Source organism: Podarcis filfolensis, assembly GCF_964270895.1.
Source record: "Podarcis filfolensis genome assembly, chromosome: 5".
Classification (NCBI taxonomy): Eukaryota; Metazoa; Chordata; class Lepidosauria; order Squamata; family Lacertidae; genus Podarcis; species Podarcis filfolensis.
The window spans coordinates 46,576,549-46,588,926 of NC_139608.1; the positions used below are offsets into that span (position 1 = coordinate 46,576,549).

The 12,378-nt window shown below is 46.2% G+C and overlaps 1 protein-coding gene across 8 annotated transcripts in view; it reads right to left on the reverse strand.

Annotated features, from left to right (window-relative positions):
• Nucleotides 1-3,150, reverse strand: part of SORCS1 (sortilin related VPS10 domain containing receptor 1) — a 436,617-nt gene extending 433,467 nt beyond the window's left edge. For 4 of the 8 annotated variants that reach the window (XM_083616531.1, XM_083616537.1, XM_083616535.1 and 1 more), the window contains exon 1: nucleotides 1,692-3,150. In XM_083616531.1, coding sequence (XP_083472657.1) covers nucleotides 1,692-2,435 — 744 coding nt within the window. In that variant the 5' untranslated portion in view covers nucleotides 2,436-3,150. The remainder of the gene's footprint in view (nucleotides 1-1,691) is intronic. The other 4 variants (XM_083616536.1, XM_083616533.1, XM_083616530.1 and 1 more) reach the window with 1 other exon arrangement.
• Nucleotides 3,151-12,378: the final 9,228 nt, after the last annotated feature.

The window sequence follows — 12,378 nt, forward strand, 5'->3', positions numbered from 1 at the left end:
CATTATTGGATTAAAGTTCCTGAAAACCCTATAAAATTATGGCCTGGTCAATAAAGTCTGAATTCTCAAGAAGTGCTGATGACATCCTCATGAATACTAAATGGACATACTGTGATTTATACTCCCTCATACCAAAAGGAATTTATAATGGTAAAATCATCATTTTTTAAAGCTACAATTGAAAGCTGGCTACAGGTAACAGGAACTAGAAGTGACAGACCCAAAGAATGCCTTAAGATGGAGCATGAAAGATTCAATGTGTATCTACCCTATGAATTAAAAAAAAAAACTTTTCCCCTTTGTGTTTTGGTGCATCTTACATTTCCTTAGTTCTCTTTAACTTTGCAGGATAAAGTAACTCCCAGGGATCAGCATTATACAGAAGCCCAGTCTGCATTGTCCTAGTTCTCTAAAAGCTGATATCCAGTTTATACTAGGAAGTGTTGTGAAAGAAAGGAGCTCTGTTTATTGGGATAAATCTTCAGCAGTGCAACACACAAAAAAGATACACGTTAGAATGAAAAGGGATTTAATTACTGTAGATATACAGGATGGAAAAACTCTCATTTTAGCATCAACAGGGATAAAGCACAGAACAACAGGTGAACAGTTATCCTCATCTTGCAACCTGAGTTTCCTTTTTATATAAATGGGCACCTCACCACCCCTCGGGAGCTGATGATATGTGGTGGTGAGCCAATCCTCAGTTGCAAAACCTGAAGTGCTTTAGTATGCCTGAGGGAAAGGAATTCAGGGCAGGCTTGAAGAGATTCTAATACTGGCATGCGTTTGATCAAAACTGAACCCTGATTGCTCATGACATGATCTATTAAATTAAAGCTAAGGGGCAATGAATTAGTGTCATAATAGAGACTGAGAGACACTTTCTACCCCAGTGTCCCAGTACAAGAAACACAGTTCTATAAATTTTGCAGAATCAGCCAGTATCACACAGGGAAAGAGGAAAAGAAAAATTGACTTGGCGATGGGAAAATAAGAGAAAGCTGTGTGTGCTGGTTAGATACATGTCATCAAATGGGAAGCCGGAGAGAAAATGGACAGACTGGAGATCAGACACCATCCAGTGAGGAAATCTGGCCTCATAGGGGGCTTTTGGCCCCCGACCACATCTCCATAATTCCACCACTCACCATGGAAATCAGGCTACAATTTGTGCCACTTTGCCATACCAGTAGCATCTCGGAAATGAAATATCCGACACTTTTCACCCGACTTTGAAACAGTTTGATCCACATCTTCCATCCTACACGCAACGCGACCTATTTTACCCTCCGTGATCTCAGCCCTTTCCCACTCGCAGCGCCCCAAACCCAGGGCTCTCCTCTCCTCGTATATTCGCGTGCGCTTGAATGCACCGAGATGCAGTTCAAGGCTGTGCCAAGTGGAGCAGGAAACTTTCTGCCCCAGAGAGAAAGCGCCACACGGACGCACGAACAGAAGACCACCCCTCCCTTAAAACAAGCGGGGGTGGGAGGACGGGAGCGCGCGAAGGCGGCGAAACTCCCCCCGAGGGGCACTAAAACCGAAGAATCATCCAGTGCTGTGGGAAGGCGAGGTTATCATCCTGCTCCCTGAATCTTTTCTAGAGAACAGCAGCAGAGATTGGGCCATCTCCCCACCCCACTCCCCCAATCGTGCTTGTTATTATCGTGACAATGCTGGCTACTCACGCTACTGTTGTGTCCCGACCAGTGCACCATGGCTTGGTTATGCGCCGAATCCCCCGTGAGGGCAAAGGTCGTGCTCGTCAATTTCAGCTCCTCCAGGCGGAAGCGCGTGGCTTTCCCCGGCTGCTGCTCCGGACTTGCCCGTTCCCGGCTCTCCGGAGGCTTGTCTCTCTCCGCCGGGGCCCCTCGGGGCTTCCGGCTCACCAGCCGCCTCCGATCCGCGCCGGGCTTCCTCAGGCGGCCCAGGGGCGCCGATCGGGCAGCGCGGCCGGCCTGAGAGTTCGCCGCCGGGCGCCCGTCGGCGGAAGAGAACTTGGCGCGCCCGGCTCGATTCCCACCCGAGGGCGACGCTCGGCGGCCGAGCCGAGCCTCGGGGCGCTCGCCGCTCAGCTGCCGGGAGCCGGCCAGGCTGCGCGATGCGTCTTTCTCCTCGGCGGGGGCAGAAGCGGAGAGGGCTCGATCCCCGGCACTCGCCGGCGCCTCCTCGCCACCACCGGGGCGCCTCTCACCTCTTTCCTCCCCGGGTCTCCTCCTCGCCTCGTCGCCTCTTCGCCCCGCCGTCCTCAAGTGCATTAATAATCCGTCCGGAGCTCGCTGCTGCTCCCGCAGCTGGAGCTGCACCTGCCAACGGCACGAGCTGCAAGTGATTTCTGCCCCGATGAAGCCAAAAGTGAGGATCAAAAGCCATGTCCGGGCGGCTAGCAGAGCAACGTGCCAGCCTGGGTACCAGCCAGTAACTTTTCCCATTGCCCCTGATGCTGGTGAAGGGGCGGGGAGGGAACGTGTGCGAGAGAGAGACAGAGAGGGAGAGAGAGCGACGGAGTGAGAGGGAAGCGAAATGGGAGGGGAGTTGGGAGAAGACGGCAGGTTGTGTTTTATTCCCAGATCTGCTCTTCAAGGAAGGCAGCGGCGATAACTCTCTCGAAGTTTCAGACCCTGGATGCAGTCTGGGGAGAAAAAGAGGGGGAGAAAGGAGAGAAACACCCCGCTTTCTTTGCTTTCGGAGTTCCCCCTCACCCCCCAAAAGCTGGCGTCGCCGAGCGGGCTTTTGATGGAGGGGGGAAGCCACCACCGCGCGGGGGAGGAGCTGAAGGAGCGCGCGAGAGAGAGCGAGGGAGAGCGAGCGCGCCAGCCAACCCCGGCTGGTGATTTCTCCGGCTTGCCTTTGTAGAAGAAGTCACCACATCGCCTCCCCGCCCCCTCGCGCCGAGCACGGCTCCTTCTCGTCACTGGATCGGGAGGGACGGGCGATCCGCTCGCCCCCTTTCCAGGCGCCCGGCGGCCGCGCCAACTTCTCCCTCCGCCAGCCTTGCGCGTCTCTTGGCCACCTCGGGGAAAGCGGCGGCTGTGTTGGGAAACGATGTGAACAGCGAGAGCAAGGCTCCTTCGGGAAGGGGATCTAACGGCGAGGGACGGCGTGTGCCACTCAAAGTTCCCTCACGTTGGCGCGGTGGGTGGGTGGGGAGGGGTCGGGGTGACACCCGCGAAGGTGGGCGCATGGAAAGTGGGTGAGGGGCGCTCCGGACTTCTCTGCTCCTGCCCAATAGTCCCTGCTGAGCATAACTCTTCTGAAATCTCAGCCAACGTCCACTTTGAATCACAGAAATTTCACGTCAGAAAGAAGCACAAACAATCGAGGGGGTGCGCATATCTATATCTTTATATAGAGCAGGTATAGTGAAATGAAAGAAAGCTACTTGACATATTTCTCCGCCGCAGTTCAAAACAAACTTCCCTTAACAATGTTTAAAACTATATACAGTGTAGCATAATATCATCTTAGCCATGACAAAATCACAACAAATTTTCATGTCTCTAGTTTCCTCCGCTGCCTCTGCCCCTGCTATGTTTCTCTCCCAAATGAAAATTCATGGTAAATTCTGCAGTGGTTCAGTCACTGGAAGTGGGATCCCAGAAAGAATTTTATACAAGACAGAGTCACATGGAATGGAGTAGAGTTTGTCTCCGAAGGATAGTGTTCTCTTTCCCAGCCTGAATTGTGTTTCCAACGTAAATAGTGGCTGTGTACACCCTTGTGATATTTTATTTGAAAGTGGGGTGCATATAACTATTTAAATAATAAATAAATAAAATAACGGCACACCTGTTGCTTGAGCAGAGGCATGGATCCTTCATGTGGCTGAACTTGACCTTGCCTTGGCTACCTCAGAAGTAGGAATCCACTTCCGCATGTATGCAAAAGCATTTGAGTGAAAAAATCTGTGGATGCTTTTAGGTGTAATGCTAGCTTTGCAGCAACATCCCAGAACATCAAAGGAGAGATGAATATGATACTACATGATCCGTTTTGCTAAGGAGACAGGATGGATGGTGGTTTAGAAGCACACAGACAACTAAAGTACAAAATGGAACAGGACCAAAAGATGAGCAGAGGAAGAGAGATCACAAGCCAAAACGCATGGCAGCTGATAGCACAATGTGGATTGCACACTCTGCCAGACTTCATACCTGTTTAAAAGGTGAATGAATGTCACCAGAGGAAAGGGAAACAGCCAATCCAGGAATACAGAGCTAAATCAAGATAAGATGCAAACAACACAAACTAACTAATGACAAGTTCCATTTTTCAAAAAGTGAGGTGCCTTTGGTCAGTGGTGGGAGATAGAGGATTGAGGTTGAATTCTGACAAGACAGAAGTAATATTTCTGGGGGACAGGTGTGGGGGACTCCCTGGTCCTGGGACTCCTCCCTAAAGGCCTGGGAGTCATTCTGGACTCTCACCTGTCCATGGAGGCCTGGGTCAATTCTATGTCCAGGGCAGCTGTCTACCAGCTCCATCTGGTGGTATACAAGCTGAGACCTTACCTGCCTGTACACTGTCTCACCAGAGTGGTACAAGCTCTTGTTATCTCCTGCTTGGACTACTGCAATGCGCTGTACCTTTGAAGGTGACTCGGAAACTTCAACTAATCCAGAATGCTGCAGCTAGACTGGTGACTGGGAGCGGCCCTCCAGGCTATATAACACTGGTCCTAAAAGAACTATAGTATGTTTCCGAGCACAATTCAAAGTGTTGGTGCTGACCTTTAAAGCCCTAAACAGCTTCGTCCCTGTATACCTGAAGGAGTTTCTCCACCCACATCATTCACCAGACACTGCAATCCAGCTCTGAGGGCCTTCTGGTGGTTCCCTCATTGCAAGAAGTGTGAAACGCTCTCCCATCCAGTGTGTGTCATTCCCACTCCACCCAAGAGCCACAAATCCGTGACTTCCTGGTCAATAAGCACAGCACATAATATCAAATGGCTGCACGCACACACACACACATGCTGCACACTTGCCTGAGAACACACCCCACTGAATTATGATGTTGGGAAAGATTGAGGGCACAAGGAGAAGAGGACGAGATGGCTGGACAGTGTTCTCAAATCTACCAACATGAGTTTGACCAAACTGCAGGAGGCAGTGGAAGACAGGAGTGCCTGGTGTGCTCTGGTCCATGGGGTCAAGAAGAGTCAGACCGACTAAATGACTAAACAACAAGAATTGCACAGGTACAGCTGCAAACTTGCAATAAGCTTTAATCATGAATGAGGTTATCAATAACTGCTAGCCATTGCAGCTGTGCTCTACCTCCAGGGGCAGAGGCAATTGCTTCTGAGTAACAGCTGCTCGAAACTACAGGCGGGGAAAGTGCTCTTGTACTCGAATCCTGTTTGCTGGGTTCTCACAGGGATCTGGCTGACCAATGTGAGAACAGGATGTTGGACTAGATGGGCCATCGGTCTGATTCATCAGACTCTTTCTATGTTCTGATATTGCCCAGGCAGTGGTCTGCTTTCTCTTGTTCCCTGGGATAAGTTGCTGCAGAATCTGATGCACGGCCTTCAAGGAGCACCTTTGTCCATTTAAACTTAGGAAGGCAACCGCCACTGCCAGCTGCATTACCCTGCAACTTAAGTAGTAGCTGTCACAGAGAATTGAGATAAATAAATCACTCAAACATTGCCAAGATCTGCCTGGATTAAAACTGTCAAGGATGGAAATACGATTTGGGGAGTATAAAAGCAAGAAAAGGAATTTAGAGAAATTTCTAAGGTGTATGCCCTCTAGCTCTAAATGGCCAGTAATTTATAGCCAGGGGGCATGACATTGCCCTTCCTTGACCACTTTATATTCCCTCCCCCTCCCCCTGCATTTCATTCCTGCTTGTCAAATATTCCAAACCGTATCGAACATTTGAAGGTCTTTTTTGGCTTCTCTTCCACCTATGTTTGGGTTTAATAATGTCGATTAGAGTTTCAAGTAGTCATTAATGGAACATGCAGCTTTGCATGGGCATTAGAATATTGGAGAAAGTTCCAATGCCACTGAAACAATTGGGAGATACATAACTGGTCTAATGATGCTCAGAGCAGCTGTGCATATTATGGGCTGTATATACACTATTTCTTGTGAAACCACCACATGCCTCTATTTAATGGTGCATACACATATTGTGCAAGTGTTGGAGATGCATATTCAAGTGCACATGAACTGATTATACCTGAAGCAGATGATAATATGTTGAGGTGACAGAATGGAATGCACGGCCTCAGACTGGAGGATCCTGTTTTTGAATGCTCGCCTATCTCCGTGAAAACAGAAATACACAGCAGTGAAAAGGTCGAGTTAGAGAAGCTTATTGTTCATACAATAACTATTTTTACTAGAGCCATGCACTGGATCTGAGGAAATCACAGATTTCAAACCTAATTGGGTTGATTCAGGTCAACCTGAGGATCAGGTAAACTGGGCTGAGGCAGCCCCAGATCACTCCGGGTTCATCCAGAACAATCTGAAGCCATCAAAATGGGGAGTGATCTGGCAGCAAGGGGAAATGAGATGTGCAGGCAGCCTGTGCACATCTCTCTCTCTCTCTCTCTCTCTCTCTCTCTCTCTCTCTCTTTCTCACTCTCGCTCTCGCTCTCCTCCCCCCCCCCACTCCCTGGTTTCCTGACTACATATTTAATCATTGTTTTAAATGCTGGTTAAACATGCAGTGGGGTTGGGAGTGAGAGGCATGCATCTCCTTCTCCCTGCTCCAGGACCACATGGTTAATCAGAGTTTTAAACCCAGATTTAACATGTGGCTGGGAGCCGGGGGGGGGGGGAGACTCCATGACCATGCAAGGCCTCCAGATTTGTTCAAGGCCTCCATCTGGGTCATGCTGGGCCCAGATCAGGGGTGCTCCAAAGCACCAGCTCAAGCTCTGGATCTCATGCACGGCCCCACATGTGCATCTATTTGTGATAGCGCCCTGAAGAAAAACCAAAAGGATGCCTGAGCTATTGCGTCCTTTTCAGCCGCCCTCCAGCTGGAGGGTGACTGAGAAGGATGCAACAGCTCACAGTGCCCTGTGCCTCCCCCAAAAAACTGCACTCAGGGTGATGCCCCCCCGCTACACCTCTGCCTCAAAAAGCTAAAATTCCCAGCGTAGCTTAACAGTCAATTGTTTTTCACAGGGGGAAGCCATGAATGTTTAACGTGGAATCATAGAGCTTTCAATGTAGGGTGTGAATATAGCTTAACTGCCATGGCTTCTCCATAGAACCCCTGAAATTGGTTTGGTGAGGTTGAATATGCTTTGTTAGCGATCCCTAGAGTCTCTCACAAAAGTGGGTTCCCTGGGGAAAGTGAATGACTGTTGATACGGTTTCCAGCTGCAGTATCCATATGTCATCTGTTTTGTGTATAAAACATCCTTAAAAAGCTGAAGTTTTCTACATTTAGCAGTCGGTTTCAAATGCCATTCATTGCTATGACCTCCCTTGAAGAATGAAGGGAAACACAGCTGAATGACGGTGCCAGGGACTCTCTTTTGGAGAGCTCCATCGCCTTCATAGAAATGGAGTTGGCACCTTTTTAATGGATGGATTCCTATGCCTTTAAGAATTGAATGACAAGCTGAAATGGAGCCACAACACTTTCTTGCTAAGGCTCTTATTGTGGGGAGGCAAGTCCAGCTGTTGCATTTCTGCCTGTCATTCAGCTGCTAAAGAAACAAAAATCTAGTCCTAGCATGTGTTCTGAAGCATACTGTTGCAAGCACTGCATCTTCTTATGACTTTTTCTTTTAGGTACTTTTAAAAGAGAAATATGTAGTATATATTTATATTGGTTCTATACCAGTTGAATAACTATCCTGACTTCTCTGAAAAATCCTGGATATTGGTGTTTGATAGCAAGCTTCCTAAAGATAAGCGGGTCTGGTCTATGTGTGGATGGGAGATCTTGTGAGAACTGCACCTTGGGTTCCCTGGCAGAAGAAAGGTAAGGTAAAAAATTAATTGTGGTAGTCAATGAACTTTTTGCATAAATGGAAGGATTACCATCAGAACAAGGGGATTTCCCCCCTCTCTTCGCCCCACATGTTCCTTGTGCAATCCCCAAATCAGCACCGACAAATTGGGGGGGACAGACCCAGAACATATTTAGGGAGCACAGAGAAGGAGGAGAGGAAGAGAAAGTTGGTCCCACTGCATATGTAAAAATCCTTGTGTTGATCAGTCATTTCCCTTAGCGCCAGGCCCTTGCTGAGAGGAAGACCTGCCAGACTTATGAGTTTATAACTTTATTCTAATAAGACTCCCAGATCTGCTTAGCACTACACATTGAACACACCCCTACAGAGGTGCAAACTTGAATAAAATATGTGGGGGGGGGGAGTAAGCCCTGCCCCACATTATCAATCACATGACACAGCACCCACCCACCATTTGAATGGCAAGGCCCATCAACGGGGTGTGTGTGTGTGTGATATTTTATTGGGGGGGGGGGTCAAAGGGACCTCGGCCCCTAGGAGTTGGCTCCTGTGCACCCCTATAATCATAAGGAACTAAAAAGGTAGTAACAGGGTCCTAGGTGAATAAGAGCACATTCTTTTTTCTTTTTTTTATCAAACTTATCCTTAAATCTGTAATGATAGTGTCAAGCCTACACCAGGCTGCAACAGAAAGGAAAAGAGAAGCAGGGTCATTCCATCAGCTCTGCTGAGATACCAGCTCCATCCAGTTGTCCTTCCATTAACTGTCATCTAGGAACAGCTATTCCATCAAGCTGCTGTAGAGGCAGAGAAAGTAGGGCCATTTCATCGGTTCTTCTGAGACACTGGTGTAATTTGGTTCCTAGGATCCAAGAACAGTTGCCACTCCAGCAGGTCATTATTCAAACCACTACGTCATGTCAGTAACTGGTACCAAAAATTACTTGTTTCCCTCTTCCCTCTTCTTCCCTTTTTTTCTTTTGCATTGCATCTCTGCAAGCCTTTAGGAAGGGACAGTCTTGCTTTTACTGATCTTAAGTAAGCACCTCTGGGAGTCTGTTTTTTGTTCAAAGACAGTATGACTAGATCAGTGATGGCCAAACTTGGCCCTCCAGCTGTTTTGGGACTACAGTTCCCATCATCCCTGACCACTGGTCCTGTTAGCTAGGGATGATGGGCATTGTAGTCCCAAAACAGCTGGAGGGCCAAGTTTGGCCATCACTGGACTAGATGCAAAAGAGGATGGCACTCTTACACCTGGAATAGTTGTGTGAAAGATGAAGTTCTAGCAGGCAAGACAACTCTTGAAGGTACAGGACCCCTGACCTCTTTTGCATCTGAGGTGGGGACAGGCAAATACAAATAAATGAGTATGTTTATTTAACTTCTCTTCCCATATATTTCACCCTATTAACAGTATTCAAAGAAGAACAGTCAGTACTTCAACCAGCACACTGCTTTGTCTCCACAGCTCATAGCGAGGCTTCTTGAAGCTGCTGCTCCCCAAATCCTGTTGAGGAAGTTGTACATAACACATTAATCCCATCAGCAGTTCCCATCCTGCAACTGTCACTTACTCTGGTTTCATTTTAAGGTCACTTATTTATTTTTAAGCATCTCCAGTCTCGTGCTGCAGGCTTGCTGCAGTATGTCTCAGCCAGACATTTATTTCAAGTTTCTCCCTCATCATTATTTTAGTACTTGCCCTCAAATATTCTCTCTGGCTGGGAGCCTTGAGAATGTAAGCAAGTGGCAACAAGAAAGTGAGCAGTAGGATTAATTGAGGTTTCACTGTACTTTCTGCAAAAGTTGAAACAGTGATGAATTATCTGTAATCTGACCATCAGACCCCAGTTTAGTCTACTGTAAACCAATTATCTTCACCGTGGCTTGAACTTCCTTCAGACAAATGATGACTATTACTTGCATAATCTGTGGGCAATTAATAATAAATGCTCTGAAATTGTACCGCTTTTTTCAATCTGTAGCTCTCATATAAACTGTTACTTGGTGTTCTCTCTGTTTTGTGAGTGGGAAGCCTTGGGAAAAATGAGAGTTTATATTTCATGATTTGTTTCAAAGTCACCTTCATTTTTTTTTTTTTTATAATATTTTTATTTTTCCATATAAACACAATACAACAAACATAAACATACAAAAACAAAAACAAAACAAAAAACATGTATCATTTCATATCCTAATTTCATATCCTATCTTCCCCGACTTCCTCATGCCTCCCCTTTCTGTATTCCAAATTCTTATCGATTGTTCAGCAAATCTTCCCTTATTTTAATTTAAATTTAGACTATTCTTCCTTATTCTCCTTGTCTTAACCATTATTAATAGTAACCATTTACTTTCCAGTCCAACATCATTCTAACTTTCATTAACTTTGTAATATTTCTTTAAATAGTCCTTGAATTTTTTCCATTCTTCTTGCGCTGCTTCTCTTCCCTGGTTTCGGATTCTGCTCGTCATTTCTGCCAAGCCCATATAGTCTATCACCTTCATCTGCCATTCTTCCAGTGTGGGTAGTTCTTGCGTCTTCCAGTACTTCGCAATGAGTATTCTAGCTGCTGTTGTAGCATACATAAAGAAAGTTATGTCCGTCTTTAACACCCCTTGGCCGACAATACCCAAGAGAAAGGCCTCTGGTTTCTTGGGGAAAGTATATTTAAATACCTTTTTAAGTTCATTATAGATCATTTCCCAGAATGCCTTAATCTTCGGGCAAGTCCACCAAAGATGAAAAAATGTACCTTCAGTTTCTTTACATTTCCAACATTTATTGTCAGGCAAATGGTAAATCTTTGCAAGCTTGACTGGGGTTATGTACCACCTATATATCATTTTCATAATGTTTTCTCTTAAGGCATTACATGCCGTAAATTTCATCCCGGTGGTCCACAACTTTTCCCAATCAGCAAACAAAATATTATGACCAATGTCCTGAGCCCATTTAATCATGACCGATTTAACCGTTTCATCTTGTGTATTCCATTTCAGCAGCAAATTGTACATTTTGGACAAATTCTTAGTACTGGGTTCTAACAGTTCTGTCTCCAATTTTGATTTTTCCACCTGGAAGCCAATTTTACTGTCCAGTTTAAACGCTTCATTTATTTGATGATAGTGCAACCAGTCTCTCACCTTCCCTTTTAATTTCTCAAAACTCTGCAATCTCAATTTGTCCCCTTCCTTTTCCAAAATTTCCCAGTATCTTGGCCACTTGGACTCCATATTTAACTTTTTAACTGCCTTAGCTTCCATTGGCGACATCAAAGTCACCTTCAAGCCAGATCTAGCATTTAGGATAAGGTCAAGATGCTTGGCTGCCAAACCGCTCCTTAGTTTCTCAAATATAGCAGTCCTAGAGACTGCTAGCAACAACTGAATTTTAGGTTGTGGGTATTAATGGGCCAACATTTATTATTATTCTTTGTTTGATTTCTTACCTGCCCTTCACCACAATGTCCCAGGGCAGGTTACAACAGTTCAAAATGCAGTATTAAAATCAGTTTAAAACAGATATAACCAAAATAATAGGGTGTATCCTAAACATAAATATCAAGTGTAAAGAGGCCCAGTGTCAAGAATTGGGTTTTACATCTGATCCAGACAAATCCTGGAGCCTGCACTGAACTGGGCTGATCTGAAATTGGTATGGATCAAATCAAGGAAGCACCAAATCTTCCTGGGTCACATAGGTGTTGGATCCTAGGGATTGAAGCACTTTTGCATGCCCCCCAATGTTTTTGGGGTTTTTTAAGGTGGTTTGGCACCCTCAATGTTCAAAGGGCATTTGGCTCTACCCCTGGCTCCTCGTGACACCATGTGTGTGATGTCAGGATGTCACGCCAGGGCCCTCAATCATCCTGAGAAGCTTCTGCTGGGTCGAGTCCACCTGAAGTGATCCAGGGCTGTCAAAAGAGGAATGGGAACTGAGGAGAGGTGGTGAAGGAGATGATGCAGACATTTTCCTTCTTTCCACCTGACCACATATTTAATCAGGGTTTTAAACCCTGATTAAACATGTAGTGGTAGTCGAGAATGAGACAATACAGGTGAGAGTGTCTACCTGCAGGTCTCTCCCCTACTCTGCCCTGTCTCACTCCTAACTGAATGTTTCATTGGCATTTAAACCCCTAAATTAAATTTAGGACTGAAAGGCCCCAGAATCCAATCAGGGCCTTGAACTAGAAAAAGAGGTGCCAGAACTCACCTTGAACTTCTCTCTTTTTCTTTTATAATGGCACGGAGAGGACCCAGAACTGAGTTTCAGCGAGTTCAGGCTAAAAAAATCCCCTGGTTCAGGGTTAATATTGGCCCCAGGTTGGGTTGGGTCTGTATTAGCCTGGATTAGATCAGGATTGCCAAACCTTATCCTGAACCAAATCAGGATGTCTTGCATAGCTCTAGTCAGA